This window comes from Poecilia reticulata, chromosome 20, assembly GCF_904066995.2.
Source record: "Poecilia reticulata chromosome 20, P_reticulata-male-v2, whole genome shotgun sequence".
In the NCBI taxonomy this organism is placed as follows: domain Eukaryota; kingdom Metazoa; phylum Chordata; class Actinopteri; order Cyprinodontiformes; family Poeciliidae; genus Poecilia; species Poecilia reticulata.
Window position 1 is genome coordinate 25,934,463 of NC_088849.1, and position 27,640 is coordinate 25,962,102.

At 41.2% G+C, this 27,640-nt stretch overlaps 4 protein-coding genes across 15 annotated transcripts in view; 3 read left to right on the forward strand and 1 right to left on the reverse strand.

Moving 5' to 3' along the window:
* Positions 1–9,814, forward strand: part of tnikb (TRAF2 and NCK interacting kinase b) — a 65,192-nt gene extending 55,378 nt beyond the window's left edge. For all 11 annotated transcript variants that reach the window (XM_081601759.1, XM_081601760.1, XM_081601761.1 and 8 more), the window contains 8 exons: positions 961–1,137; positions 1,208–1,351; positions 2,311–2,445; positions 2,575–2,675; positions 3,257–3,406; positions 4,532–4,691; positions 5,750–5,889; positions 6,517–9,814. In XM_081601759.1, coding sequence (XP_081457885.1) covers positions 961–1,137; positions 1,208–1,351; positions 2,311–2,445; positions 2,575–2,675; positions 3,257–3,406; positions 4,532–4,691; positions 5,750–5,889; positions 6,517–6,600 — 1,091 coding nt within the window. In that variant the 3' untranslated portion in view covers positions 6,601–9,814. The remainder of the gene's footprint in view (positions 1–960; positions 1,138–1,207; positions 1,352–2,310; positions 2,446–2,574; positions 2,676–3,256; positions 3,407–4,531; positions 4,692–5,749; positions 5,890–6,516) is intronic.
* A 2,455-nt stretch (positions 9,815–12,269) lies between these two features.
* Positions 12,270–17,997, forward strand: eif5a (eukaryotic translation initiation factor 5A). Of its 2 annotated transcripts, none has more exons than XM_008396907.3 (5): positions 12,270–12,392; positions 14,242–14,429; positions 14,587–14,691; positions 16,852–16,983; positions 17,082–17,997. In XM_008396907.3, exons 2-5 carry the CDS (start codon positions 14,262–14,264, stop codon positions 17,145–17,147), a joined length of 471 nt encoding a protein of 156 aa, XP_008395129.1. In that variant the 5' UTR covers positions 12,270–12,392; positions 14,242–14,261; the 3' UTR covers positions 17,148–17,997. The 2 variants fall into 2 exon arrangements, with proteins under 2 accessions (XP_008395129.1, XP_008395130.1); XM_008396908.3 differs by lacking the exon at positions 12,270–12,392 and adding an exon at positions 12,407–12,502.
* Positions 17,998–20,855: 2,858 nt separating this feature from the next.
* On the forward strand, positions 20,856–22,711 carry rpl22l1 (ribosomal protein L22-like 1). The gene is made up of 4 exons (XM_008396909.3): positions 20,856–20,972; positions 22,065–22,178; positions 22,324–22,445; positions 22,517–22,711. The coding sequence occupies exons 1-4, from the start codon at positions 20,964–20,966 to the stop codon at positions 22,659–22,661; spliced, it is 390 nt and encodes a 129-aa protein (XP_008395131.3). The 5' UTR covers positions 20,856–20,963; the 3' UTR covers positions 22,662–22,711.
* A 2,709-nt stretch (positions 22,712–25,420) lies between these two features.
* On the reverse strand, positions 25,421–27,538 carry LOC103457004 (tripartite motif-containing protein 16-like). Its single transcript, XM_008396910.3, has one exon. It carries the CDS (start codon positions 27,507–27,509, stop codon positions 25,848–25,850), a length of 1,662 nt encoding a protein of 553 aa, XP_008395132.2. The 5' UTR covers positions 27,510–27,538; the 3' UTR covers positions 25,421–25,847.
* Between the last annotated feature and the right edge of the window lie 102 nt (positions 27,539–27,640).

The following is a 27,640-nucleotide window of genomic DNA, read 5'->3' on the forward strand; positions in this document are numbered from 1 at the left end:
CATGGTACTTAGCAGAAGCTAACGCTAAAGCGCTACACCAGCATGGTACTTAGCAGAAGCTAACGCTAAAGCGCTACACCAGCATGGTACTTAGCAGAAGCTAACGCTAAAGCACTACACCAGCAGGGTATTTAGCAGAAGCTAACGCTAAAGCGCTACACCAGTGTGGTACTTATCAGAAGCTAACGCTAAAGCACTACACCAGCAGGGTATTTAGCAGAAGCTAACGCTAAAGCGCTACACCAGAGTGGTACTTATCAGAAGCTAACGCTAAAGCGCTACACCAGCAGGGTACTTAGCAGAAGCTAACACTAAAGCACTACACCAGCAGGGTATTTAGCAGAAGCTAATGCTAAAGCGCTACACCAGCATGGTACTTAGCAGAAGCTAACGCTAAAGCGCTACACCAGCAGGGTATTTAGCAGAAGCTAATGCTAAAGCGCTACACCAGCATGGTACTTAGCAGAAGCTAACGCTAAAGCACTACACCAGCAGGGTATTTAGCAGAAGCTAACGCTAAAGCGCTACACCAGAGTGGTACTTATCAGAAGCTAACGCTAAAGCGCTACACCAGCAGGGTACTTAGCAGAAGCTAACACTAAAGCACTACACCAGCAGGGTATTTAGCAGAAGCTAACGCTAAAGCCCTACACCAGCATGGTACTTAGCAGAAGCTAACGCGCTACACCAGCATGTTATTTAGCAGAAGCTAACGCTAAAGCGCTACACCAGCAGGGTATTTAGCAGAAGCTAACACAACTACTATGTTGAACGTCATTCAACATCTGTAAATTAGCGCTTTACATTTTAGCCATAAAAACATACATAAGAGAAGCTAAGAAGCCTAAAAGAAACAACCATCATTGTTTTATATAAATATATTTATCGGTATTTTAAAAATGTAAATGTGTGTATAAAGCAGATCTGTTTTCTTCAGGTTAATTTGAGTTTTTTCTGCAGCGCTGTTTGCCGATGAGCTGCTGAAACAGGAGCAGGAGCAGGCGAGGCTCAACGAGGCCCGGAAGATCTCCGTGGTCAACGTGAACCCGACGAACATCCGGCCGCACAGCGACACGCCCGAGATCAGGAAGTACAAGAAGCGCTTCAACTCTGAGATCCTCTGCGCTGCCCTGTGGGGTGAGACGCCGGCGGACGCCGCACAGGAACCAAAATGTTTCTGCAGGAAATAAAAAGTTTTTTTCTGCAGGAGTGAATCTGCTGGTGGGGACAGAAAACGGCCTGATGCTGCTGGACCGAAGCGGCCAGGGAAAAGTTTACAACCTGATTAACCGAAGGCGCTTCCAGCAGATGGACGTCCTGGAGGGACTCAACGTCCTGGTCACCATCTCAGGTTAATCTGACGTTTGATGTCTAACGTCCTTAAAGGGTTTCAGCCAACCAAAGCAGTTAAATGGGACTCTCAGATTAAAGTCTTTATTTTATTCTTTAAAGGTGACATATTCCTCGAACAGGACAGATCTGTGGTCTATACAAAACATGTTCATTAAAAAATGACTCTTAGCTGAGATTTCAGTCTGGTCAGTTCTGCCTACTTCGAGCTGTTTTAGCTGCTGCTGCTGCTGCTGGCCACGCCCCCCCACTCAACATTCATAGTTGCACATGAAAATGGCTGCAAACAGATGCACAATTATGCAACCGTACATCTTTGAAAAGCATTAGTAGAGCCTCCTCCACAACCAACAAGAAAGCAGCAAATGGATTGTGAATGGCAAGTCAACAACAAACACTTGTCTTTTCCAGCAACCATTGTACAGCGATAAAACCAACTGACTGAAAGTCCTGGAGGTCCGCTTGGGTTGCTAGGGAACAGGCTGGTTCGGCTGGGGTTGCTAGGAAACGAGTTGGCTTGTTACCTACCTGCTAGGTGAGGGGACATGCCTGCTGATTGATGACGTTACATTTGAAAGGTTTTCGAAACGGCTCATTTTCCAGACACCAAAAAACATTAGCTTATTGCTAAAAAACCAACTGGGTGTTTTTCTTAAGTGTTTTTAGAAGCAAATGGAAGTAAAACAGTTTGAAAAATATGGCATTTTTACAGCAGGTTCCTTTTAAAGGACTGCAGCAGTCAGGTGGATTCTAATCGACTACTTTAGAGACTAACTGGTGAATTCATCAGGTCTTAACTTGCCCACATCAGTCCTACCTGGGAAACACCCTGCCTGTTGCTACATTGAAGGCTTTGCCAGGACTGCTCTTGGTATACAGTATAAATAAAACCTCAAAACACGTCTACATTTCTAAATCTTAGGTAAGTCGAAAATAAAGCTGTAATTTCTGGTTGTGCAGGGAAGAAGAACAAGCTGCGGGTTTACTACCTGTCCTGGCTGAGGAACAGGATATTACACAACGACCCGGAGGTGGAGAAGAAGCAGGGCTGGATCACAGTGGGGGAGCTGGAGGGCTGCGTGCATTACAAAGTCGGTACGTTGTCAGCGTAGAAACACAGTAACAACACAATCCCAGTTAGGTTTTCATTTAAAATTACTTTAAAACAACCAATTTATTATTTTCTTCTTGTCTTAACGTGTTTTTTTAAATATTTTCCTGCAGTGAAATACGAGAGGATTAAATTCCTGGTGATCGCTCTGAAAAACTCAGTGGAAATCTACGCCTGGGCACCAAAACCTTACCATAAATTTATGGCCTTTAAGGTAAAAACAGAAGCTGGGAGGATCAGCAAAACAAGGATTTATATTTGTGATGAGAAGATACAGAAATATTTGGTAAAATTCAGAATTTCAATGCTAAAAATAAATATTTAGAGAATAAAAACAAGCAGATAGGGCTGCAGAAATAAAACAAGTGTGACCCATATCCTGCTATTCCTGCTGAGAAGAAAAACTTTTTTTCTTTTTGAGAAAGACGATCAGCTTGAAAAATGTAACATATTGTTTGCTTTTTGTGTTTTCTCGTTTCAAACCTACAATTATTTACATATGCTTTCTCTACAGAAATTAGATTACATTGTTTGTTTGATTAAAATATTAACTAAAATAATAATGAAAAAGAAAAAAGGTCAGGTAATTTTAATAAAAATCTAAATTTCATATGTATAATAAGCTTAATGTTTTTGGCCCCAATGGCTAAAGCTAATGGACTAAATTTACAATTTATTATCATTTTTTTCTATTCATACTGAGAATTTACATTTACAGAAGAATGCTACGAATACTCAGACCAACAGGCAACTGTGGCACTTTTTTAATCACTCACTCTCCTCTCTTCCTGTCAGTCTTTCACCGATCTGCAACATCGCCCCCTGCTGGTGGATTTAACTGTGGAGGAGGGCCAGAGGTTAAAGGTTATCTATGGCTCCACTGTAGGTTTCCATGTGATCGATGTGGATTCTGGAAACCCTTATGACATCTACATCCCCTCACATGTAAGTGACGGAAATAGTGTGTGTGTGTGTGTGTGTGTGTGTGTGTGTGTGTGTGTGTGTGTGTGTGTGTGTGTGTGTGTGTGTGTGTGTGTGTGTGTGTTCGTGCGCGCGCGTGTGTGTGTGTGTACTCTGGTATTTGTATGATGTGGGGACAGATGTATTTACCTACATTATAAGGACTTGTCCCCCAAACAAAACAGCTCCTTGCACAACTTTTTAATGTTTTGAGATTTTATGTAAAAGATCAACACAAGTAGTGGGAGGGAAATTATACATTTGTTTTACTATCCCCAGTAATAAAATAAACCTCAAGAAGTTAGCTTCAGAAGTCGTCCAGTTAGCAAACAAAGTCTGTTGAGTGATTAAATATCAATAGACTGCTGCTGTGTGAAGGGTTGGTCTGTGAAAATAGATGTTTACAGAAGCTCTCCATCCAATCTGAAGGAGCTGGAGCTCAAAGTTTCATGTTTTAGATGTCCAGCAGCTCTAGAAACAAACCCTAAAAAACTAGTTTTCAAGCTGGTCATCAGCATTTCCCCAGTTTTGCTTTACATTTTGATTGTGTTGATTTTCTATTACCATTTTCAGGCTGGTAATCCCCTAACTCTTTTTCATAAGTCATAAGATAAAAAGGCTCATAAGCTGAAGAAATTAACCAAAAGCCAATTTTAAGCTAGATTTGTATACTCTCTAAAACCCCAAAGATAACACTGTTTATTATTTTAGCTCCAACAAAATGATTATTATTAAGTTACTTGGTGAAAACTTGGACTACAACTTAAGAATGATGCATATTTTATGGATTTTGGACAAAAATAAATAAAAAACAGGAAACATCTGAAGCCAGAGCGATTGATCAGCTGCTTCACTCAAGACTTTTGCTTCATTAAGTTAAAAACGGCATCAGCAAGAACATAATGAGACCATTAAGCCAGTTGAGTCGGTGTCCTCCTCTGACCCTGGCGGTGTTTCAGTCAGAGACGGATGAGGAGAAAAGGGAGACGGTGACCATAGCAACCGCCTCTCATCGCCTTTTGGCGCTGTTGAGTCACGCTGTGTCCGTTTCCATGGCGAGTTGCCTCTCTCTCCACCCCCCCTTGTCATCCCGTCTCTGCTGCCTCACAGATCCAGGGTCAGGTGACCCCGCACGCCATCGTGGTCCTGCCCAAGACGGATGGCATGGAGATGCTGCTGTGCTACGAGGACGAGGGCGTCTACGTCAACACCTACGGCCGAATCACCAAAGACGTGGTGCTGCAGTGGGGCGAGATGCCCACATCCGTCGGTATGTCAAAGGTCACCAGACATAGAAACAAACATGTTTCATGATTTATAATGAGCTGCAATCCTTCATGTGTCTCTAACATAGAATCTGTTAGAGACACAGATTCTGTCTAAAATACTGCCACAGTACTTACTTGATCGTTCCTCCTTAAAGCTGCAGTACGTAATTTATTTACTTATTTGTTGAATCTGTCATCATGTTATGACAGCATGGAATGAGACAGATAATTTTCCTGCTCCCAGCGCTCCCAGTGCTAACTGGGAACTTGATGATTTATGTCTGAAGTTAGAAAAGTTTTACTGATTTAAACATCCCATTATACCTCATGCTGGTTGTCCTACTGAACCTCCAGCAGCTTTTCCTCCAGGATCATTCTGGGTTTAGCTCCATCCATCTTCACCTCTGGCCTGGCATGCTGTGGCATGATGCTGCCTCCACCATGCTTCACAATGGGGATGGGGTGTTTAGGTTGATGTGCAGGTTATTTTCCTGCACAAAAAGTTTTGGAAGCAGGAGAAACAAAGATGTGTGTTAACCAAATGTTTTAAGAATATTTCAGTTTGCAATGAAGAAATTAAAAGTTGTAGATTTTGTTTTAAACACGAGGTGAAACTTTCTAGATTTTCTTAAAATCGTCTGCTTTAGACGGCTTCAGGGAACGACGGACGTTTTCTAACTGAGGAAGTCGCATTTCAAGCTGAACCTGCTGTTCTTCTGCAGAGTCGCGTCCTGACAGGGCGGTGTTGTTAAGATACGACTCCACCCAAAGCAACCAAGTCGCTCCACATTCCTCAGGATTATAAATACCTTCTAGATGTCGCATCGGGCTTCTGGTTCTGACTGGACGGATTGTTGTCCTGCCAGAGCTGGAAGGATTCAGTTCATGTCGTGTTGATCAGATATGAAATCATGATCCATTCAGTTCCAACCGAGCCTCTGATCTGATCAGCCCGACAGAGAGAAGCTCTGGCAGTGACTGTTTTGGGTTTCTGTCTCCATGTTGGTGTATTTAGATACATATTTATATTTATGTATATTTGGTCCTGCTGTCCCTGCAGCCTACATCCACTCCAACCAGATCATGGGCTGGGGCGAGAAGGCCATCGAGATCCGCTCGGTGGAGACGGGACACCTCGACGGCGTTTTCATGCACAAACGAGCTCAGCGCCTCAAGTTCTTGACGGAGAGAAACGACAAAGTGAGTCTGAAACCAGCTCAGATTTAGTGTAATTTATATGCTAGCAAAACTAAAAAGAAATCTATTTTAATGAAATCAATAAATCAATTAATTTGACTCTCAATAGATTGATTCTTACCAATCTTTTACTTTTTTCACTTCTTATTTAATACTTTGTTAGAACTTAAATTTAACTATGAATAACTTATCAGGAAATAATAATAATAACAACAATAATAATATTAATAACAACAATAATATTAATATTGACAACAACAATAATAACAATAATAATCATCATAATAATGATATTAATAATAATAATGATAATAATGATGATAATAATAACAATAATAATATTAATAACAACAATAATAATAATGATGATAATAATAACAATAATAATATTATAATAATGTTATAATTATTGTTATTATTATAATAACAATAATAACAATATTATTATTGATATAATAATAATAATGGGTCCCCTTTAAATGGTAAATTTACTGAGCTGAAGTAGAACTTTTCTAGCTGACCAATCAAACGCTCATAAACTCTTCCAGGTTTATAAACTGACACTCAGAACCGTTTCATGTTTGGTTTCCTCCTGCTGTCGGGTTTTGAAGTTTTCCTCGGTCTCTGCAGGTTTTCTTCGCCTCGGTCCGCTCTGGAGGCAGCAGTCAGGTTTTCTTCATGACCCTGAACAGAAGCTCCATGATGAACTGGTAACCTGCCCCGCCCCCCGCTGGGAGCCACGCCCCTTCGCCGGAGGGACGATGGAGGACGGTGTTTGTGCGTGTTTATATGTGTGTGTGTACTCGTGGACGACGACGACAACAAGCTGCTGACTGGACTGCACATCTGGAGCAGGTGCTAACCCACAGCAGAGCGTCCCTACTTAGACATCCTCACGCTGTAGGGGGCGCTGCAGGTCCTGTGGTTGGTGTGACTGCCTGCAGAGCGAAGGTGACCCCACAAGGTCGGCGCTTTGGCCTGCTGGGCCGGACTGAGGGTGGATCTGGAGCCTTTAAGGATCTGACCAGTAGCCTTTGAGTGGGGAAGCTCTTTGTGTAGCACATCAGTGACTTTCATCCAGGGTGTTCACACTGCGAGTGCACAGGCCTGCCTGCTGCAGCAAAACCCCACGGCTGTAGTTTAGTTAGCAAAGTAGCATTAGACAAACAAAACGCCTGAGGATGAGATCATACATGCACACAATGTTAAGATTGTTTTCATCTCACGAAGCCAGGAGGATTTATTATTTCTGTTTTATTAGATTCTGTCACATGTGAGAACAGAAACACACAGAGGCTGCTGGGTGTGAAAATCCTTTTTGTTTCACTTTTAGGAGTAAAAATGCACAACTTGAAGAAGAAGCAACAAACAAAACGCACCAGAATAAGAAATGATTCGGATTCTGGGCGCCTGATCAAATCTGACAATCTTAAAGGGACAGTGACGGGAAATCTTTGACCTTTACACAAAAAGAACGTCGCAACATTTCACTGTTTCAGCCATCGATGATTATATATATAAAACCTGCAGCAAATTCTCAATCTGACAGATTAATCTGCAAAAACACAAAATCTTACCAAGTAATTTTGTCTAGTTTCTAGTGTAAATATCTTAGTAAACTTTCAGAAAGAAATAGCAACTTTTTAATTAATATAATTCCTTAATATTCTTTAAAATTTCACTTATAACATGACATTTTCCCCATAAGTGAAATAATTTACCAACTACAACTTTTTCATTAATATTAATAAATTATCAGCTTCTACTTTATTCTGAAAAGTCACTTGTAAGTTAGTTTTGTCTTATTTCAAGTTTACCAAGATATTTACACTAAGAACTGGACAAAATGACTTTGTAAGTTTTTGTGTTTTGCAGCTAAAACATGTGAATATAAAGTCAGAGCACAGTTCACTGAAGAAATGATCAACGTTGTCCTTTCAATGCTCGTCATCTTAACGCCGCCGCACTAAATTTAACGAGACAAACTCAAAATAAACTGTAGACTTTAACAGTACACTGACTTCCCAGCTTGACAATAATGAAAATATTAAGTTTATTACTGGAACTCAGATCAGAGTAAGTAAAATGGATAAATAATCATAAAATATAAAACACAAAGAGTGTGATGTGTCTTGCTAGCTGCAGCATCAAAGCTCAGCATGGCGGCTTAAAAACATCAGAAATAAATACAAACTATCAACATTTCATGACACTTTCTGATATATCATCATCTTTTATTGCTTGTTTTCTCTCTTGAAGCAAATTAAGTTGATTCTAAAAATAAAATTTTAACTTCTAAAGAAGCTAGTACCTGAATAAGGAGGTAAATAAACGATTTTCCAAAAGCTTTGTTATTTGCTAGCACAGTTTCAAGCACTGCCTTGTTGCATTATTGAGCCATATTTTTCTTATTAACTTCATTTTTGAATATGTTTTGTGTACATATATAAAAACACAACAAAATTAGCTGCCAAATAGTTAAAAATAATCCTCCCAAACAAGCTTTCTGTTTCTTTTAGTGGTTTCTTGACAAACAGCAGAATACTTCCCGTGGTTTTTATCATGATTCAGCGCAGAAACGACTGAAAAGGCCTCAGCAGGAGGTGAAACACCAGCTGTGGTCCGTCGCTCCGCTAGATGCTCACAGTGTGAACACTCGCTTCGAGTGATGCTGCTGGACGTCTGCCTCCTCCCAGAAACACCAATAACCCTTCAAACAAGCAGCGACTGTCAGAGGGAGGAGCCAGAGGTTTGACCCGCCGCTGCAGCAGCTGCTGCAGCTGTTTGGTTCCTGACAGGAGAAGGAAGCTTGTAGATATTGTACTATTGCTGCTGCAGCAGCAGCACAGTAACAGAAATCTTCACGTCTTTTCTCACTGGAAGAACTCGTCCGTAGAATAGCTGCAAACTTCTGGAAGGTGTTATTTCTCCTGCCTTGTGTTAAAACCACTTTTTATTTTCTGCTTGTTCTCCACTTTTGTAAATACTCACAGGCTGTTTAAAAGCAGACAAAAACAAAAAGGGTTTTATGAGATTTGTTTTTATTTCGTCCCTCTTTCAGTCATTGTAACCTGGGAGATTTTTCTGAGCACTTCCAGGAACTAAATGAGTTTAATTTCGTTCATTCATGGCTGTTTATTTAGTTTGCATGAAGACATACATGTGGAAGCGTCTTCACTTGTTATGAATTTCAGGTTTGAGATCTAACACTTGTTGGTTTTACAATAGAAGGTGGACAAAACCCTGAAAAATGTTAGCATTTTGTGTTTTTTTTAGTTGAATAACAGTAAAGATTGTACACTGGAGAATTATACGACTTGGTGACATTTATTACTAACTTAGGTTTGTAAAAACCAAGCAGGTGGGTAATTTTGACTGTAAACGCTGGGATTATGAGAGAAAACTGTTTCATCTCTTACTTTATTTCCTTTTAATTGTTCAAAGATCTTAAAGGATGTGACAAACGGACGCAGACTGAGGCCAGCTGAGGCCTTTAAAATGTGCAGGATGTTGGAGTTGATCGTCAACCTGTGAATAAAGAGCAGGAGGCAAAGAATCAATAGATTAAAAGATATTTATACTGTAATAATTTACATGATGATAATATCTTACTGATCATTTTAGAGGACATAAATAATGTTCACTTATCGAAGCTTAGTTGTCTTTCTACAGAATAGAGAACATAGCGAATACTGTAAGAATTTCTAAAAAAAAAAATACAATGTTTTTATCGTGGTATTATTTGTATTTCAATTTTTTGTATCAAGACTGTGAACGCGACTGTGTGTCTGAGCGTGCAGGTGTGTGCACAGGTGTGTGACATGCATGTGAGCGAATGTTTTCACCTCGCCTGAATCAGTCGGAAGACGACGCACATCTGTGATGTTTGGAAACCTACAATAAATGTCCTCTCCTTGTACAGCAGAAACCCAGAGCCGCTTCCTTCTTCACACAAACCTCCACAGGAACAACCTGCCGGGGCAGAAAAAGGGCCTCATGTTCAGATAATTACTCATTTGCTTTTTTGTTTTAAATATCTTAAATACTTCCAGACTGGTGAAGTGACATTTCCTCTTTTATCCGCAGTTTTTACGTAACACTGCTTTTTATTTTTAAGCCCTTATGAGGACCGGCGGTGAAACCTGAAACTGCTGCTGCCCAAGTTACTCAATAGGTTGTTGCTAGGTAACCGAAGTGGAGGGGGGCGAGGGGGACTTGAAACTGTTTGTTACCCAGCAAGTTGTTGCTAGGCAACTGAAGAGCGCGTGAGTTAGTTGATTCCACCAACCTAGCTTAGCTAGCCATGAGAGGTTCAGCGGTTCAAGTTTTTACGTTTATCAACTAATCAAGTTTTTGGGTTTTAAAGATTTAATTTTTGGAAATTTATGCGTATTTCCACCAAATCGCTCCTTTGGTTTCCATAGTTGGAGTGATGTCAGCGCGCCCGGCGGCCATCTTGGTTGACCAGCACGTTTTCCAGCTTCTATTAATTTGGTCTTTGAATTCAGGTCAAAGGTCAGGCTAAAACTTTTTTTTTTTTTTTTACAAGAATAAAGTGTTAATATTACCAGAAAAAGTTGCCATATTAGGAGAACGAAGTGGTAATTTTATGAGTTCTCCAACATGAAAAATAAAAAATAATTATCCAGGTTTTTTTCCTCATAATTTTACCAGGTAAAATCACGTCTTTATTCTGCTAATATTATTGTTTTATTCTAAGAATTAAACAGAAATTCTTGCAGCCAAACCTTAATACTCTGTTGTTCAACATACAGAAGGGACGATTGAAATAAAAGCCACTTTTTAAAATCCTTTGTAAAACGTCGGACCATAAGACATTATACCAAACTTTGTACTGACCCGTGGAACCAGGTTTTAGTCTCATCTGACCAAAGCTCACAGTTCCAGTTAAAGTCAAAGTTCAGCACTCCATATGTTTATTTTTGTGATGGTAGGAATGAGAATGTTTTTCCCCCCCGACATCAATCTCAACCAGTCAGTAAGTAAATAATTTATAGTTACTTATCAGTGATACTAACATGCTTCTAGTTTAGGTGAAGAGCTGTTTTCTTCAGACATTTTTAAAAACATTTCAACCCGAGTTTACTTCAGGTTGAAATGTAAGGAGCGGCCATATTGAAACGCAAAGTTGGAATACAAATTTCTAACTGGGAAGTTGGAATTTCCGAGTTTCGACAACAACTGGAACGCACCACCTGCGTCATCACGTTTCTACCACTGAGAAGAAACGTGATGTAAATTAACTGCTAAATACATCCACAAATAAAACTTAAATACCAAAAGATTTTTCTGCATTTGTTGCGTATTAATTGTTAAGGGTTCCAATAATTCTGCCACTGATGATTTTATGAATTACTTAATTCATGATACTTTAATTCAGTTTAACAGCTAAACTGTAAAAGTTTACAGTTTAGTTGTAAACTTAAAAAAAAAACATTATAATTTTCCTTCTACTTTACAAGTATTTACTTTATGTTGATTTATCACATAAATCCCAACAAAGCAAAAGGCTAAGTCCAATCCTGTTGGTAATGTTTATGGAGAGCCATTTCAGCCAAAATTAAATAAATAAATGGGTGAAACAAATAAATGAATAAATAAATAAATAAGTAATGCCATCCATCCATCCATCCATTTTCTTCCGCTTATCCGGGGTCGGGTCGCGGGGGCAGCAGCTTCAGAAGGGAGGCCCAGACTTCCCTCTCCCCAGCCACTTCTTCCAGTTCCTCCAGGAACCCCAAGGCGTTCCCAGGCCAGAGAGACGTAATCCCTCCAGCGTGTCCTGGGTCTTCCCTCCTCCCTGTGGGACCTGAACTCCTCACCAGGGAGGCGTCCAGGAGGCATCCTGACCAGATGCCCGAGCCTCAACTGGCTCCTCTCGACGTGGAGGAGCAGCGGCTCTACTCTGAGTCCCTCCCGGATGACCGAGCTTCTCTCTCTAAGGGAGAGCCCAGCCACCCTGCGGAGGAGGAAACCCATTTCGGCCGCTTGTACCCGTGATCTCGTTCTTTCGGTCATGACCCAAAGCTCATGACCATAGATGAGGGTGGGAACGTAGATCGACCGGTAAATCGAGAGCTTAAATAAGTAATGGCTCTCCATAAATGTTCGCCTGTTTTACTGACTAAATTATAGAGCATGTCCGTTCTGCATGTGCCGACTCCTTACAAATCAAAGTGTTTACATTCCAATCGCTAGTCTACGCGTGTTCTGACTTCCGGTCATTTTGGACCAGTCTTTTTGGGTAGTTAGCTGTTTTTATCCGTGCCGGAACCACAGTATATCGGTGAGCTGACGGGTTGCCAGTTCTCCTCAGACAGACTCGGCCTTTCTCCCTTCCTGAATCAGGGTCGCCTCGAACATACCTGGCAACCCTTTCTGCCAGCCCGAACACATAAACGCCCCCCTCCTCCCCGCTTCCTCCGCGGATGCTGCAGTCAAGTTGGCCGCGCATGCGCACTCTCGGTCCTCTTTTTGCTCGGAAGGTAAGTGCGGCATGGCGCGTGTTTCTTCCTTCAGGGAATAAACGGAAAACTTTATCCGTTTTTAGCTCACCTCAGAGCGGATTTAAAGGCAGGGAGGTAGTTTCCTCCCGGTAAGCGAAGCCTTCGGAGTAGCTGCTTTGTTTTGCCGGTGGATTCCAGTCGGGGCGGTGGGGCAGGGTGTGGGTGTCCGGGGCTGAATCAAAGGGACATGCGGCCTTCGGTGGCGAGGCGCTCGGTGTCACGTCGGCCGTGTTTTCCAGCCTTCCACGCCGTCTCGCAGCGGCCAGGTGTTGTTCGTGGAGGCCATAATAAAAGCCGAACCCCGAGCTGCCGTCGAACCTGAAGTGATTCGGAGTCTTTATTTCGCAGCTCGCTTCGGTTAGCATTGGTAGCAGCTGTTAGCTTTGCGTTAGCTCACTTATTTAAATAACAGCCGTTGTAACGAGTGACGAAGAGTTTGTTTTATTGGGTTTTAAACGAAGTTTTTTTTGTTTTTTTTTACACAATAACAAGATACAGCTAAAGTTAGCGTCACTAAACGCATCGCATTTTAGTGGAAAATCCATCGTTATAAAATAACGGTACATGTCGGTGTTGTTACCAGAAGGCCAAGCTAGCTGCGCTACTTTCCTAAATTATCCCGCTAATCCCCTGGAGAGACTTATTCCTAATTTATTTCAAATTTACTCCTATATTTTTTTTACTCTGGAAAACGCATTTCTGCAGCTGTAATTGACCCGGACCCCTCTGGAGCAGCGGCGGATGACACAGCAGCCCTGCCTCGTGTTTAGCCGGTTAGCCTGTCCAGCCTCCACGTTTCACGGACGCTGCGGATTTATGGCTGCTGTTCATGCAGACCCGCTTCATCTGGCTGGAAAACAACGGATTTTAAACATTTAGTCCTAAAAACGCATCTGCATTCCTGAGCTGATGAGTTGGTTTTGCTGCAAAGGCAGCAATAAAAGCTAATTTGTCAGCTAACTCTTTAAATAGTGACTTTAAAATGCAGGAACGGGTAATTACATAATTGCTAAACGTGACGGTAACCATAGTTTCTAGTTTTAAAATGTTGGCGTAAATATTTAGGGTTTGTAAACAGTGAAGTATGTCAGGTTGAGTTTGAATGGATTCATTTAGGTCTGAATGAAGATGCATCAATACAAACTTTAATAAATTAGTTATTGGTTATATATCAGATTTTATATTCAGCTTCTATAAAATCTGAATTTTATTAAAGTTTCAGGACCTGCATTAGAGCTGAAATTACATAAAAGTTGTATTTGCATAAACAAAAATCAAACTGATCTATAAAATAGATATTTAGATTGAAATCATGAATTGGTTTAGCTGCAGTTTTTAACATGAATATTTAGTTTCTTGGCTGAGGCTCATGTCAGCGTTAAGGTTTATCCTCCAGGATCACAGGATGAAACATCTGGTTCTGAAAATGACTGAAACGGATGTGGAGGTTTCAGAACGATGCAGTTTATCCTTCCAGCTGGTGAGAACTGGTTCTGTTAAATACCCATCATCCGGCTCCAGATGATGAAAACAGGATCACTAACGTTAAATGGACACCTGGTGCATCAGTACAGATCATCTTTGCTGCATATGAACTTTAATTTGTATTTGAGTCGTCGACGTTTCAGATTTATCACTTCGCTAGAAATTACCTGGGAAACAATTTCTGTAATTTTTACAGCTTTTCTGATCCAGTAAGACTATAAATAAATCTGTTATTGGTTTTCATCAATCAGTTGTTTCTGCTCTTGGTTTATGAAACCTTTAACTCACCTGAGTCGTGCCCAGTGTTCACCTGGCCAGGTGTTGATGATGTCTTCCCTCGCAGCGCCCCAGACCCATCGCACCATGGCAGATCCCGATCTTGACTTCACGACTGGTGAGTCTGGCGCCTCCGCCACCTACCCCATGCAGTGCTCCGCCCTGCGTAAGAACGGCTACGTGGTGCTGAAGGGACGTCCCTGCAAAATCGTGGAGATGTCCACCTCCAAGACCGGCAAGCACGGACATGCCAAGGTACGGTTCTGACCCAGTTCCTCCAAGCTTTAACCATTCAAAGGCTCAAATCTGGCTGGGTACATTTTCTGTCCTCAGATTTATAATTTAAATGTCCGTTTCTCCTCTGACTGGCTTTTGGGACCAGAAGTTTTCACGTCTTTGTTTGTTCCTGCAGGTTAACCTGGTTGGTATCGACATCTTCACCAACAAGAAGTATGAAGATATGTGCCCCTCCACCCACAACATGGATGTTCCCGCCATCAAGAGGACAGACTATCAGGTGACCAGGATGTTGGGCTGAGATCAGAACCTGGCTCTGATTTATAGTTTCTGAAGCGAAAAGTGTCAAATTAATTTAATCAGATTCGCATTGCAGTGAATTAATACTGCAGCTAATTGTCTTGATGAACTGAAACTGTTGCTAAAAGCTGGTCCTGAATTTCTGGCAACCATTTTAGTTTAAATACTAAAAGTAGAAACAAAATTAATTCGGTAATTTTGGAAGGTTTTAGATTTTACTGCCGGATTTTTACAGTTGGATCTGAAAGCGAGTTTTATTATTAATATAAGCACATAATAAAAACAAGCAGGTTATTTTTATCAGTAATCGGTTTGAGGTGCTTTAATTTGCTTAAATTAGTTTGAACATATGATGTTTCATCTGGAGCCTTTTGGATCCAGGATGAAACAATCTGCTCGTCTCTTCTGGACCCACTGAATATTTTATTTTTATTTATGAAAGTTTAGTTTCTGGATGTTTTTAAAACATCTGGTTTGGACTTTAGATCAGGTTAGAGACACTAGTTTAGGACAAAATAAGATTATTTAACAGACCAGCACAATCATCTTTATATGATGAGTTGGATCCGGTTACAGCAGGAAACCTGGAACAGAAACGTCCTTTATTGTCCCATAATGGGGACATTTCTGTCCAACAGCAGCTGGAAAATATACTCGGAATATAAATGTAGATAAAAACAAAACACTGAACTGTTGGATAAGAGAAAAAGCTACAAAAATGTACAAAATGTGAATGTCTCTTGATAAAAACACACAATTATAAATATGACATGATGGAAAGTGGCCCGGTGCTCCATACTTTAAAATATTAGACACAAAATAAAAACGGGTTTAAAGTGGACTTAAAGATGCAAAACAATATTAAAACAATGCTAAATCAAATTTCTGAATTCTGTGCAACAAGTAAAAATGGTTTTCTGCCACTTAGGAGTGAAGAATCTATATCAGCTGAGGGACGATGTCTGTTCAGCTAGCGTTAGCCTGATGCATTAAATAGCAGCTAGCGTTAGCCTGATGCATTAAATAGCAGCTAGCGTTAGCCTGATGCATTAAATAGCAGCTAGCGTTAGCCTGATGCATTAAATAGCAGCTAGCGTTAGCCTGATGCATTAAATAGCAGCTAGCGTTAGCCTGATGCATTAAATAGCAGCTAGCGTTAGCCTGATGCATTAAATAGCAGCTAGCGTTAGCCTGATGCATTAAATAGCAGCTAGCGTTAGCCTGATGCATTAAATAGCAGCTAGCGTTAGCCTGATGCATTAAATAGCAGCTAGCGTTAGCCTGATGCATTAAATAGCAGCTAGCGTTAGCCTGATGCATTAAATAGCAGCTAGCGTTAGCCTGATGCATTAAATAGCAGCTAGCGTTAGCCTGATGCATTAAATGGCAGCTAGCGTTAGCCTGATGGAACTAGTTTAATTAAATAGCAGCTAGCGTTAGCCTGATGGAACTGGTTTAATTAAATAGCAGCTAGTGTTAGCCTGATGGAACTAGTTTAATTAAATAGCAGCTAGCGTTAGCCTGATGGAACTAGTTTAATTAAATAGCAGCTAGCGTTAGCCTGATGGAACTGGTTTAATTAAATAGCAGCTAGTGTTAGCCTGATGGAACTAGTTTAATTAAATAGCAGCTAGTGTTAGCCTGATGGAACTAGTTTAATTAAATAGCAGCTAGCGTTAGCCTGATGGAACTAGTTTAATTAAATAGCAGCTAGCGTTAGCCTGATGGAACTGGTTTAATTAAATAGCAGCTAGTGTTAGCCTGATGGAACTAGTTTAATTAAATAGCAGCTAGTGTTAGCCTGATGGAACTAGTTTAATTAAATAGCAGCTAGCGTAAGCCTGATACACTAGTTTAAATAGCAGCTAGCGTTAGCCTGATTAGCATTTGTAGCTTGAGCTGTTTCTTGTGATTATTGGGTTTGAGGATTCTGGTATTCAGAGCCTTGTGTCTGAACCAGATCAGAACCCGTTTGGTACCCCTCACCGTCCTGCGCAGGACCCACTAGTGTTTCCTTTCTCCAGAACCTGGATCCCTTCAGGTTCTGACTGTAACTTTAATGTGTTTTTAATCAGAATCTGTAGACGTGAAATCCTTTTACAGGATTGTTCAGATGAAGTAATGAATTGTTTGGTTTCAGCTCGTTAACATCGCTGAAAGCTATATGTCCTTGATGAGCGACAACGGTGACATCAGAGAGGACCTGCGCGTCCCCGAAAGCGACATCGGCAAGGAAATTGAATCAAAGTTCGAGGCGGGTGAAGAATTCATGGTGAGTTTCTGTTTCTGGCGGCGTGGCGTCCGGTCCGGTCCGGTCCGGTGTCGGGTTTCAGATGATTGACTCGGACACGTTGCTCTGGCTGCCCGCAGGTCACCGTGATTTCTGCCATGGGGGAGGAATGTGCTGTCGCTACCAAGGTCTTGGCCAGCAAATAGGGAGACGGACTTTGCTGCCCAGGCAACAAGCACCACCCACAACCAGTCTCCTGCATTCTCATTGGTTCTGTCACCAAAGCGTCGGCCTTCACAGACAACCTCCAATCATTCTGTTGTAATTTCTCTCTCATCAATGATCTTTTTATCCCTCGCCTCCTCTCCCCTCCCCGGTTTCTCTTTCCGTTGCTGTTGGGAACGTTCCTCTGCAGCTCTCTGCGCGGTCCTCTGCCTGACGACTGAGTTTTTGTTTGGTAACAATCTACTTTATATAAAAACAACTTTAAAAAATCCCATCAGTTGCTCATTCCTGCTTATTTTTGCCTTCAAAGTGTTGGTTTCGCCACTCACATTCCTGAATGTTTAAAAGAAACTTTGGGGTTCAGCTTTTGTATGATTATTTTTTATATTCTTTAGGTTAAATAAAGCGGATCTTCGGGGTGGTTGGCACTTACAGGCCCACCCAGCATGTAAAGCGAAAGGTTTCCCCCCCACAGTCAGGAGCTTCAGCAACTTGTCCGTTTCTCGTCTGTAGGAGTCTGAGGGCCGCGGCGGTGCGGAGCGCTCGTACTTCTGGTCCAAATTCTCGATCCGATGTAACCATCCCCCCCCCTCCCCATTACAAAAAGTGTTATTGTTTGATTTCCGAGGCGTGAGTGGAGCGGTGTGGGCCTCCGACATGTGGGAGGCGGTTTGCAGTGAGACGTGTTTCCTTTTGTTTGCTTTTCGAGGGACTTTATTCGGGTTTGGGAGGGTGGTTCAGTTGCAAACTTTTTGTTCACTCGAGGCCTTTTGTCACCTGACTGAAGAAGGCAAAATAAAACAATGATACAAATGGACAAAAACTGCAAAACGCTGTCTGTCTGCTTTTCTGTCTCCTGGCGGGTTTTTGTTTTGTGGGCAGAAAGTGAATGCGTTGCCGTGTCGGCTCGGTTTTGTTTGTGCGATTTCTAACTTGTGCTTTAATGCTGCAGCCTGTTGCTGCAGCCGGAACCTTAGGAAGTGTTAGCATCAGTATCCTAGCCTCTATAAATCTGCTCATGATGCTGCAGGAATGTGCAAATGACTCCATACAATAAATGACGAGATCAATTAAACTTTTCATAATTCTGTTCAAAATGTCAAACTTGTGATTTTGATTGTGGCCAACGGAACCCAAACTGAACTTCTCTAAATGTTGAGGAGTTTTCCTTCCACTAAACTTTCCAGTGAAAATTGTACCGAAGCCAAGAGCTTTTATTAATGGAAAGTTTAGTGGAAGGAAAAAGTGGTAAACTGAGGCAGTTTGGGGGAGATGAAGAATCTTAACTGGGTTTAAAAAGGATTCAGTCCAAATCTATTTTTTTTATTAATTTCTCAGATTAATAAAAAATGATGCAGATTTTTATTTATTTATTTTTTCTGGAAGATGAGAAGAAAATCCAAACTGCCTGAGGTCAGAGGTCAAGTTTCCACAGTCTGAGATGCATCAAGTCCAAAGTCGGTTCGCTTTTCCACCTGGATTCGGTTCCGATAGATGTATTGATTACGGTGTGATCGGTGATCAGCGCCGAACTGATCGGACCTGAACTGGAACATCGGCCTCCAAAAAGGAGCCGCCTCACGTAATGTTACACTTCAAAACAGAGAAGTTGGAGTATTTTGATTTGTAATTAGGTGAATATAATTATGAAAAATTCTGTATTTTAAAGAAAATTGAAGCAAATCAAACATTTCTAAATGTATTTAGATCATAAAGCTGCTGAAACCAGAACCTGCCGTTGGTAAAAATCTGTCAGCGTGACGCATCTTAGTGACGATCTTTACAGTGTTTAAACATCTGAGCTGCTTCAGCAGATGGAAATTAATACAAAGATTGTGAACAAACAAGAGGTCTCACTTCGACAAACTCTTCGCTAAAACATTGTAATTTGAGGTCAAATAAGTAAAATCTTAATTTAAAAAATTAAAATGTGTTTTGTGGTAAAACTAAAGTACTTTTTTTATCGGTTACTCAGGTAAATGTAATTATTTTCCTTCTGTCCTGAGGAACTAATTCTCATTTATTTGGATGTGCTGGTGAGACAGGTTTGTATTTAACGCATTAAATAAATAGAAATAACTCATGTCTGTGTTTGCAGAGTTATTACGGTGATTAACATGACATGAAATCATATTTACGGTTTTTACAGAGGGGTTTTTAAGTCTTGAGCGACATTTTAAAAGAATTCCTCTTAATGTTTTTTCTTAATAGCCGGATTTCGGCAGCCATCTTAACACTTTAGAGTGATTTTATGTTAAAAAATGTATTGTGTTTTTGTTCCCAGTCAGAGCATCTACCATTAGTATAAACTTAAGTGTGATGCTAATTAGCACCACTAGGCACTTGAGGAATAAAACAACCTGCTCACAGTATGTTGATTATTTTACTGATGCTGTTGTTACTCAAACACGACTTTAAAATTAAATCAATATATATTTACTTCAAATAAAGCTGAATACTGAAAGATTCCTCTACTGTCGTAGAATCTTTTATTCCCCATTACATGAATCGGGATATGTGAATAATTCTTCATTTATCTTTCTTGTTGCATATAATCTGAAGTAATTCTTTGATTCAAAGTTCCATAATCAGAATAAACGCTCAGAATTCAATATTTCTACAGTTATTATTACCCTGCGGCTCTGATTTTGAAACCAAGACTCCAGAAAACTGAGTATTTGTAACAGAGTGGTAGAAATTAAACCAGACTTGTGTTATTTCCTCGACTGCAGGGCCTGAGAGTCACTTCAGGTTCCCGTTTCAAGCGGTTTTCTTCTTCTTCTCCTCCTGTGTTGTAGTATTTGATTAAACACCCGGCATGCAGATGAATCAGTCCCTTCTGCTCACGGGAAAAATGAATGCATGCTTCTTCTTCTTCTTCTTTTTCTTCACGGGTGAAGTTCTGTGGCTGATTTCCTCTGCGGGCTCGGAGACGTGGTGCGGCTGAAAGAGGCGGGGAGCCGTCAATGATTGAACAGGCTGCAGGTTTATCATCAGGCCTCTGACCTTTGAACCAACACGGGAAAACATCTTCTACCCTGCAGTGACCAAACTTTCCTCTTTTATGGAGAAAAATCACGTTTAGCTGCTGTTTCCAACTTAAACGCTTTAAAATCTGTGTTTACTTAATTATTAAAACATCTGCTAAGATGGGTAGAGAACCCAGAAATTACACCCAGGTGTAACAAAGTCTCAGGTAAAATGCATCACTAAGAAATACCTCAAGTAAGACTGAAAAAGTATTTTTGTAAAATGGCTACTTAAGTACTAACTGATTGTCAGATGGAGAAAATATTATTTTATGTGCAAATTCTCATAGTTTAAAGACTGAAATTAGGGGAAAAAATCATACAAATAACTACAAAATAAATTCAGACAGAAAAAAAACACTTTTAAAATGTGTTTTTTCCACAATAAACTTATAAAAGCACAAAGGGTTTAGCAGATAGAAAATAATATCAGAAAAATGAAACTCGAGGTCTAATTTCAACATAAACTGTAGGTTTGTATCTGGATCTGGTGTATATTTTATTAAAACGTGTTTGTTCTTTATTTGATAAAGCAAAAATTATTAAATAATACTAAAAAGCATATTGTAGTAAAATTACATTTTAAAAAATGAGAAACTAACGTGATTTCCACTCCTGATCATTAGGTTGTAAATTGTTATTTTCACATGGATCCTATTATTTTTGGCAGATGTGGCATTGACCATATTTGGAAAAGGCGTTTCAAGTCGGGCGTCCTACGTCACTGTGCGTCACATCCCTTTCTTCCTTTTCCCGTTCGGTCTCAACATGGCGCCGGTGAGTCCGGTTCGCTCCTCATCCATTTAATGTTATAGATATGATTTTAGTTGTTGTTTGTGTCTTTAATTAAAACATATATAGATTATTAGTGTTAGAGTAAGTTTTGCGTGATTTTAATTGTTTTTATGAATAAGGAGTGTAGAAGAAGGGCAGTTAGCGTTAGCCTGTACACGTGTTCCAGTATCAGTCTGCCGGTAGACCAGACTCCGTAGAAAAAATATTGGATTTTCTGTATGAATTATTTTACCCATTCAGATACACTTTTAACGTGCTTCGTTTTTGGTTGATAGGTAGCTCGTTGCCTTGTAGTCATTTCGGCTTATTTGTCGTAGTTTATTTTATTACTTTTTTTTGTAACTTACCAGTTTATGATTTATAAATGTTTACCAAAATAATAATGTCTGTGTAGCTCTACTGTATTTGAGTGACTATTGTACAGTAGTTGTGGGCTGACCCAGGGCACTAGGAATATTAAACGCTCCAAGTTGGATCCCAAAGGAGAAATTATAGCATTTATGAATTCAGCATATAATAAAATAAACTTGCACAGTACAAATTTACATTTGTGGTCCTAAATGTATGTATTGTTGTACAGTTGGGGTAGAATTACTGCTAAAGTGTGCTGTTCTTTCTGCAAATGGCGTCTTTTAGTATCTACACTCTTAACAATGTATTAATAATTTCATAAAATGGCATTGATTCATCCCCATTAATCTGATTAAAGGTTTGAGCTCTACTTTCTAGCATCAATAATACTTTTACATCATTTACCGTTTTCTGTAATGCAATCAGAGAAAATTAACTTGTTCCAGGTCTGATTAAAAAAAAATTAAACAAGCTGCAAATCATTAAATGTAGAAAAGCAAGAGCATGTTTGTGGTTTTGGGTATTAATTTAAAGTGTGTAGCAGGATGTGATGCCCGACCGTAGTCCTTCATCATCCAACGTAAAGTAACCATTACTTTACAGATCCGTCTTTATTTTAATGCTAATTTCTCACAGGAAGAGGTGATTTCAGAGAGCTTGAGTGACGGTTTGGATCGGATAAAGTGAGGATGTGATTCGTAACGTTGCTGCTTTGTGCTGCAGGTCAAACAGAAGAGAGCCGCTGCAGGCAAGAAGTCCAGAAAGGCCCCGTCCTGGAAGTTCACCCTGGATCTGACCCACCCGGTGGAGGACGGCATCCTGGACTCCGCAAACTTTGTAAGTCCCTTCTGTCCATAGATGTGACCTCAACAGCCGTCACGGTTCCCATAGCAACATTGAATGTACTGGTTTTGCTAGCAGCTAATGTTGCCTATGGACTAGGGTTCCCTTCCCTAGCGCATTATTGTGCTCTGTGTGACAGGAAACCTTCCTGAAAGAGCGGATCAAGGTGAACGGGAAGACGGGGAACCTGGGGAACATCGTCCAGGTCGGCCGCATGAAGAACAAGATCAACGTAACGTCTGAGAAGCAGTTCTCCAAGAGGTAAGAGAGGCCTGCCGATGCTGTTAAAGATGGCGTTAACGGACAAACTGACCCGTCGTTTTCTCTGGCAGGTACCTGAAGTACCTGACCAAGAAGTACCTGAAGAAGAACAACCTGCGGGACTGGCTGAGGGTGGTGGCGTCCGACAAGGAGACGTATGAGCTGCGCTACTTCCAGATCAGCCAGGACGACGAAGAGTCTGAGGCTGATGAGTGAAGAGCTGCATATTTCTGTGTGCAGGAGAATAAAAGTGGAGAAAATAACAACTCGCTTCATGTTTTTTATCATCTGAACACAAATATTCTCTGTAAAAACAGTTACACCATCAGAGGTGAACATGAAGAACAAAAAGTGAGTGTAAGTTCATCTACCTGCCAACAGGTGGCGCAATAAGATTCAATCTAAAAATACAAAGAAAGTAGCGAGAGAGAACGAGCATAGACCGACCGCGCAGCTGCAAGAAATGATTTAACTGCAGCTAGAGATAAATGAGGAATGCAACAAACCCAGAAAATCTCCAGAGATGCGTTAAGAGGCGACAGAAGGAAAAACCAAACAAAAGGTGCAGATAAATCTGATGCCTCACGCAGGACAGACCTGAGGATATTAGCTAAAGATGTAAATGAAAAACGACTGGAAGTGAATGAAGCAGAGAGAGAAACATGTATTTTTCCATTAGTTGTTAATAAAAGCTGGAAGCTTTTCTTTAGATAAAAACGGTTCTGGAAACAAACCAACACAAAAAGAGCAGGAAGTAAAAGATGCACAGAACCGTGTCGCAAAGAGACGGGATGTAAAGTTGAATATTTGTAAAGTTACAGAGTAATAAAATAAGAGCAATGTTTTTGGTTTATTTAGCCTGTCGGAAAACAATCTGGGAGATTTTTCAGTCATGTTTTCACATGTTATTCATACATTTTATGTCAGAGATTCAAACTAAATAATTTACAAGATAAGTATTTAGTTTTCAAACTAAATGTTTGGTTCATAATTAAATATTTATTCTGCTAATTAAATGTTTAATTCTAATGCCTAGCATGCAAATTAGCTGCATAAGCGGAAGTAGCATATCAAAACAAAAGCTGAATGTCTTTTTTTTTGTTGTTGCTCGAATTAACAGTGTTAATTGAAAAGGACGAGTCTTAAACAAACATGTATTCATGCAGCTACAGCAACCGTTTCTGGATCGGTCACCCCAGAATACTTCCGGTTCATGTTCATTAGCAGGTTCGTTAGCAGGTAGTGAATCGAATATGGACCGGAAGTGACCTAGCTTGACCGCTGTTGCTATAGAAACATGAATGAACGTAGCCGCTAAAAGAGTACGTCCTGTTTTTAGCTAACACGCTGGACATGTCAAGAGGAAAACGATCGATTATATATATAAAAAACGTTACTTGAGCGATGACTGAAACGATTCAGTTCCACCAGCAGCGGAGTCTCGTTAAAGATCCGCAAAACCCAGCCTTTATTTTGACATTCTACTTCCGTTTATCAGCAAGCTAGTTTTTATATGAGCTAAATAAGTAGTTACGAACTAGCAATTTAGCTAGCAACCTAAAATAAATGAATAAATATTTACTTTGACAATTACATTAACTCTTCTTTTTCTTTTTAACAGGAAAAATAAACGTGTGTAAGTTTCTGTGACACTTTACAAACGGCAAACCACACGGGATGATGAGGAAACGGTTCATGACGAGGTGGAGGTAAAAAATAAGGTAATAATGTGAGATAGTGGCCGACCAGGCCAGAGGGTAACACCTTTATAATGGTCATGCTTGGGGCCCAACCGCTGTTTCGGTGCGGTCTGTGTTTCTGGCGTTACAGATGGTTCGTCTGATCGTAGTAAAAAATCTTGACCACAAACTAAATATGCTGTTTGTGTTGATAGGGTGTTCATTTACCATCTGATAAAAATGTTTTAATTTGTGTTTGCTGGCTGTTTTCAGTTGTATTTATGCTAGCATGTGAGGCAGATAGATATTTTATTTTAATTGCAGTACATTATTAATTTTATATCAAATTTAAACAGTCTATGGTTTTAGTTCATAAGGTGGAGAAATCAAAGCTGGAGCTCAAAAAACCACATGGTCTCAGCCACAAATTCATCTTTCTGTGTGCCCCTTTCCTCCCTCACACTGGCAGATACCAGAGTGAGCCGCACAAACGGCCTGGATTGTTTTTAATAAGTGCTACCAGAAATGAACCTGGATCCCATACTTTCAGCTATCCAGAGCGGACAAGGCCACTGGGAAATGTCCCGGTGCTCTCGATGGCCAGTCAGGCCACTGGGAAATGTCCTGGTGCTCCCGATGGCCAGTCAGGCCACTGGGAAATGTCCTGGTGCTCCCGATGGCCAGTCAGGCCACTGGGAAATGTCCCGGTGCTCCCGATGGCCAGTCAGGCCTCTGGGAAATGTCCCGGTGCTCCCGATGGCCAGTCAGGCCACTGGGAAAAGTCCCGGTGCTCCCGATGGCCAGTCAGGCCACTGGGAAATGTCCCGGTGCTCCCGATGGTCAATCAGGCCACTGGGAAATGTCCCGGTGCTCCCGATGGCCATGAATCTGAGGAATCTGAAGGTCAAAGGGCTGTCAGGGGATCAGAGCAGCAGCTTATAGGAATCATCAGTGTTAGCAGAGCAGCTGCAGCAAACTGTGTGGTTCTCTGAAATCATGATGAGTCAAATCCTCACAACATTCTGAATTTTCCAGATTTAGTAGCTTTTGGTTTGTTTCAAAGATCAAACTAACATCCAGAGCAGATCTGGGGCCGTGGTTTACTGAACCATGTGTGTTTAGATCCCAATAGAAAACATGAAGACCTTAAAACTAAACCCACCACAGTGGATTACATGTAGGTGTCATCACGAGACACTGGAAAAAATATTTCTGCATTTTATCAATCAATCAATCATCATATTTTTATTCGAGACACAAAAAAGGTCCATAGTAAAAAAATAAAAACAAGCAAAATAAGAGAAAACTCACAATTTATTGTCATAATGAAGAGAAAACTCACATCAAGTTGTTTTATTGAAGAAAACCAAAGAGAGAAACGCAGACATTAGTTTTTCTCATGTAAATTAAGAAATTTAAAATAAAACAGCATAATTTCTAAGTTGATTTTCTGTGTTTTCTTTGGATCACAATAAGGAAAACAGAAGCAAGTCCAGTTCAAGTCCAAATGATTTAAACAACATTTGTTCTGCAGAACAGCTGAAGAGAAACCAGAATATTTAAAAAATCCCAGACAAGTTAGACGTTCATGTGGAGAAATATTTCTGTATCGTATAATAATGAAAGAAAACATCAGCAGTGATATCCTGGAACACAGAGAGCTTCATTAAACCAGAGAAGAACCGAACAGCAGAGACATCAGAACCATGAGCCCAGAGAGACTCTAGTTGGGTTCACTGAACTCTGCAGAACTTCCTAAACCAACACCAAGCCCAGCGTGAAGCGGCTCAGTGAATCTGGTCTGGACTCTGTGGATCAGAGTCATGGTTTCTGAGACGCAGTAGAAGGACAGCAGACCTGCTCTGAGGTCCAGATACACCCCCAGTCTGGAGGGAACTGGACCTGGGATGGAGGTCCAGATGCTTTTGTGAACAAATTTAAAACCTTTTTCTTGACAATCTAAAGCCCAAGATTTGTCATTGCGTCCAAATCTACATTCAAGCTCCCCTCCTGCTCTGCTGATGCTCTTGTAGGCGACAGCAACACAAACCGACCCGGTCCACTCCAGCTCCCAGTAACATCGCCCAGTCAGACTCTCTCTGCTCAGAACCTGAGAATAATTAGTGAATCTGTCTGGGTGACGGGAATAAAGCTGATGTTGATCCATCCTCGTCACCTTCCTGTTCCCCTCCGACAGGCCCAGCTGTGTGTGTGTCGAGTTTGGATCCAGAGTGATTTCACAGGAGTACTTTAAGAACCCAGCTCTGCTCTTTGGTTCTGGTTCTGACAGCAGGACATCCACCTCAGTGACCATCAGTGAGATGTTTGTCCATGAGTCTCTCAGGACGTCCTGTAGTTTGTCTCTGAGCTCTGACACAGCTGCTGTCACGTCCTCAAAGTGTCTCAGAGGACGGATGTTGATGCTGGATGAGTGTGTCGACTCCCTGAGTGCTGGCAGTGAGGGGTAGTTGAGGAGAAACTGGCTGTGATCCTCTGTGTGTGAGAGCTGCTCCAGCTCAGCGTCTTTCCTCTTCAGCTCACTGATCTCCTGCTCCAGCTTCTCCTGAACATCTTTGACTCGACTCACTTCAGTTTCCTGCTGGGATCTGATCTGCTGCTTCACCTCAGAGCTTCTTTTCTGGAGGAGATGGATCAGCTGGGTGAAGATCTTCTCACTGTCCTCCACTGTTTTATCAGCAGAGTGATTGATGGCCTCCACCTCCTGCTGAAGCAGCTTCACATCTTTCTCCTGGTCCTGGATTCTCTGCTGGATGTTTCCTCGTCTCTCCTCCAGCTCTCTCTGCCTCTCAGTCCTTTCTGCTGCAGCTGACACTGTGTCATGGTCTCTATGTTCATCCATGGTGCAGAGGTAACAGATACACTTCTGATCTGTGCGGCAGAAGATCTCCAACAACTTATCATGCTTGGAGCAGATGTTCTCCTGGACGTTGTTGGACGGCTCCACCAGCTTGTGTTTCTTAAAAGCAGCTGAATCATAATGAGGCTGGAGGTGATTCTCACAGAAAGAGGCCAGACAGACTAAACAGGACTTCCTGGCTTTCAGTTTTCTTCCAGTGCAGGAATCACAGGCCACATCTTCAGGTCCAGCATAGCAGTGGTCAGCAGGAGCAGCTGGGAGTCTAGTGTTTTTTAGTTGCTCCACTATAGCTGCAAACATGGTGTTTTTCTTCAAACCAGGCCTCGGTATGAACGTCTCCCTGCACTGAGGGCAGCTGTGGATCCTCCTCTGATCCTCTGCATCCCAGTGGGTTTTGATGCAGCTCATGCAGTAGCTGTGTCCACAGGGAATGGTCACCGGATCGCTCAGTAGATCCAGACAGATCGGACAGGAGAAAGTTTCTTGGTCCATCTGATTCTGCTCCATTCCTGCTCTGTCACACTGACTGTGTGAGATTCAAACCCTCAGCAGACTCGGCTCCACCCAGCGTCAGGGCGTGTTTCAGAGCAGGAAGAAGAGGAATATCAGGTTTAACTGTCATCACAACATTTCTTTCT

Bases quoted from the DNA above. Each gene is read 5' to 3' on its own strand.
- eif5a (XM_008396907.3), top strand. From the start codon at position 14,262: ATGGCAGATCCCGATCTTGACTTCACGACTGGTGAGTCTGGCGCCTCC. The intron at 14,430-14,586 runs GTACGGTTCTGA...TTGTTCCTGCAG, and splicing joins GCAAGCACGGACATGCCAAG to GTTAACCTGGTTGGTATCGA. The intron at 14,692-16,851 runs GTGACCAGGATG...GTTTGGTTTCAG, and splicing joins TCAAGAGGACAGACTATCAG to CTCGTTAACATCGCTGAAAG.
- rpl22l1 (XM_008396909.3), top strand. The intron at 22,179-22,323 runs GTAAGTCCCTTC...TCTGTGTGACAG, and splicing joins TCCTGGACTCCGCAAACTTT to GAAACCTTCCTGAAAGAGCG. The intron at 22,446-22,516 runs GTAAGAGAGGCC...TTTCTCTGGCAG, and splicing joins GAGAAGCAGTTCTCCAAGAG to GTACCTGAAGTACCTGACCA.
- LOC103457004 (XM_008396910.3), bottom strand. From the start codon at position 27,509: ATGGAGCAGAATCAGATGGACCAAGAAACTTTCTCCTGTCCGATCTGT.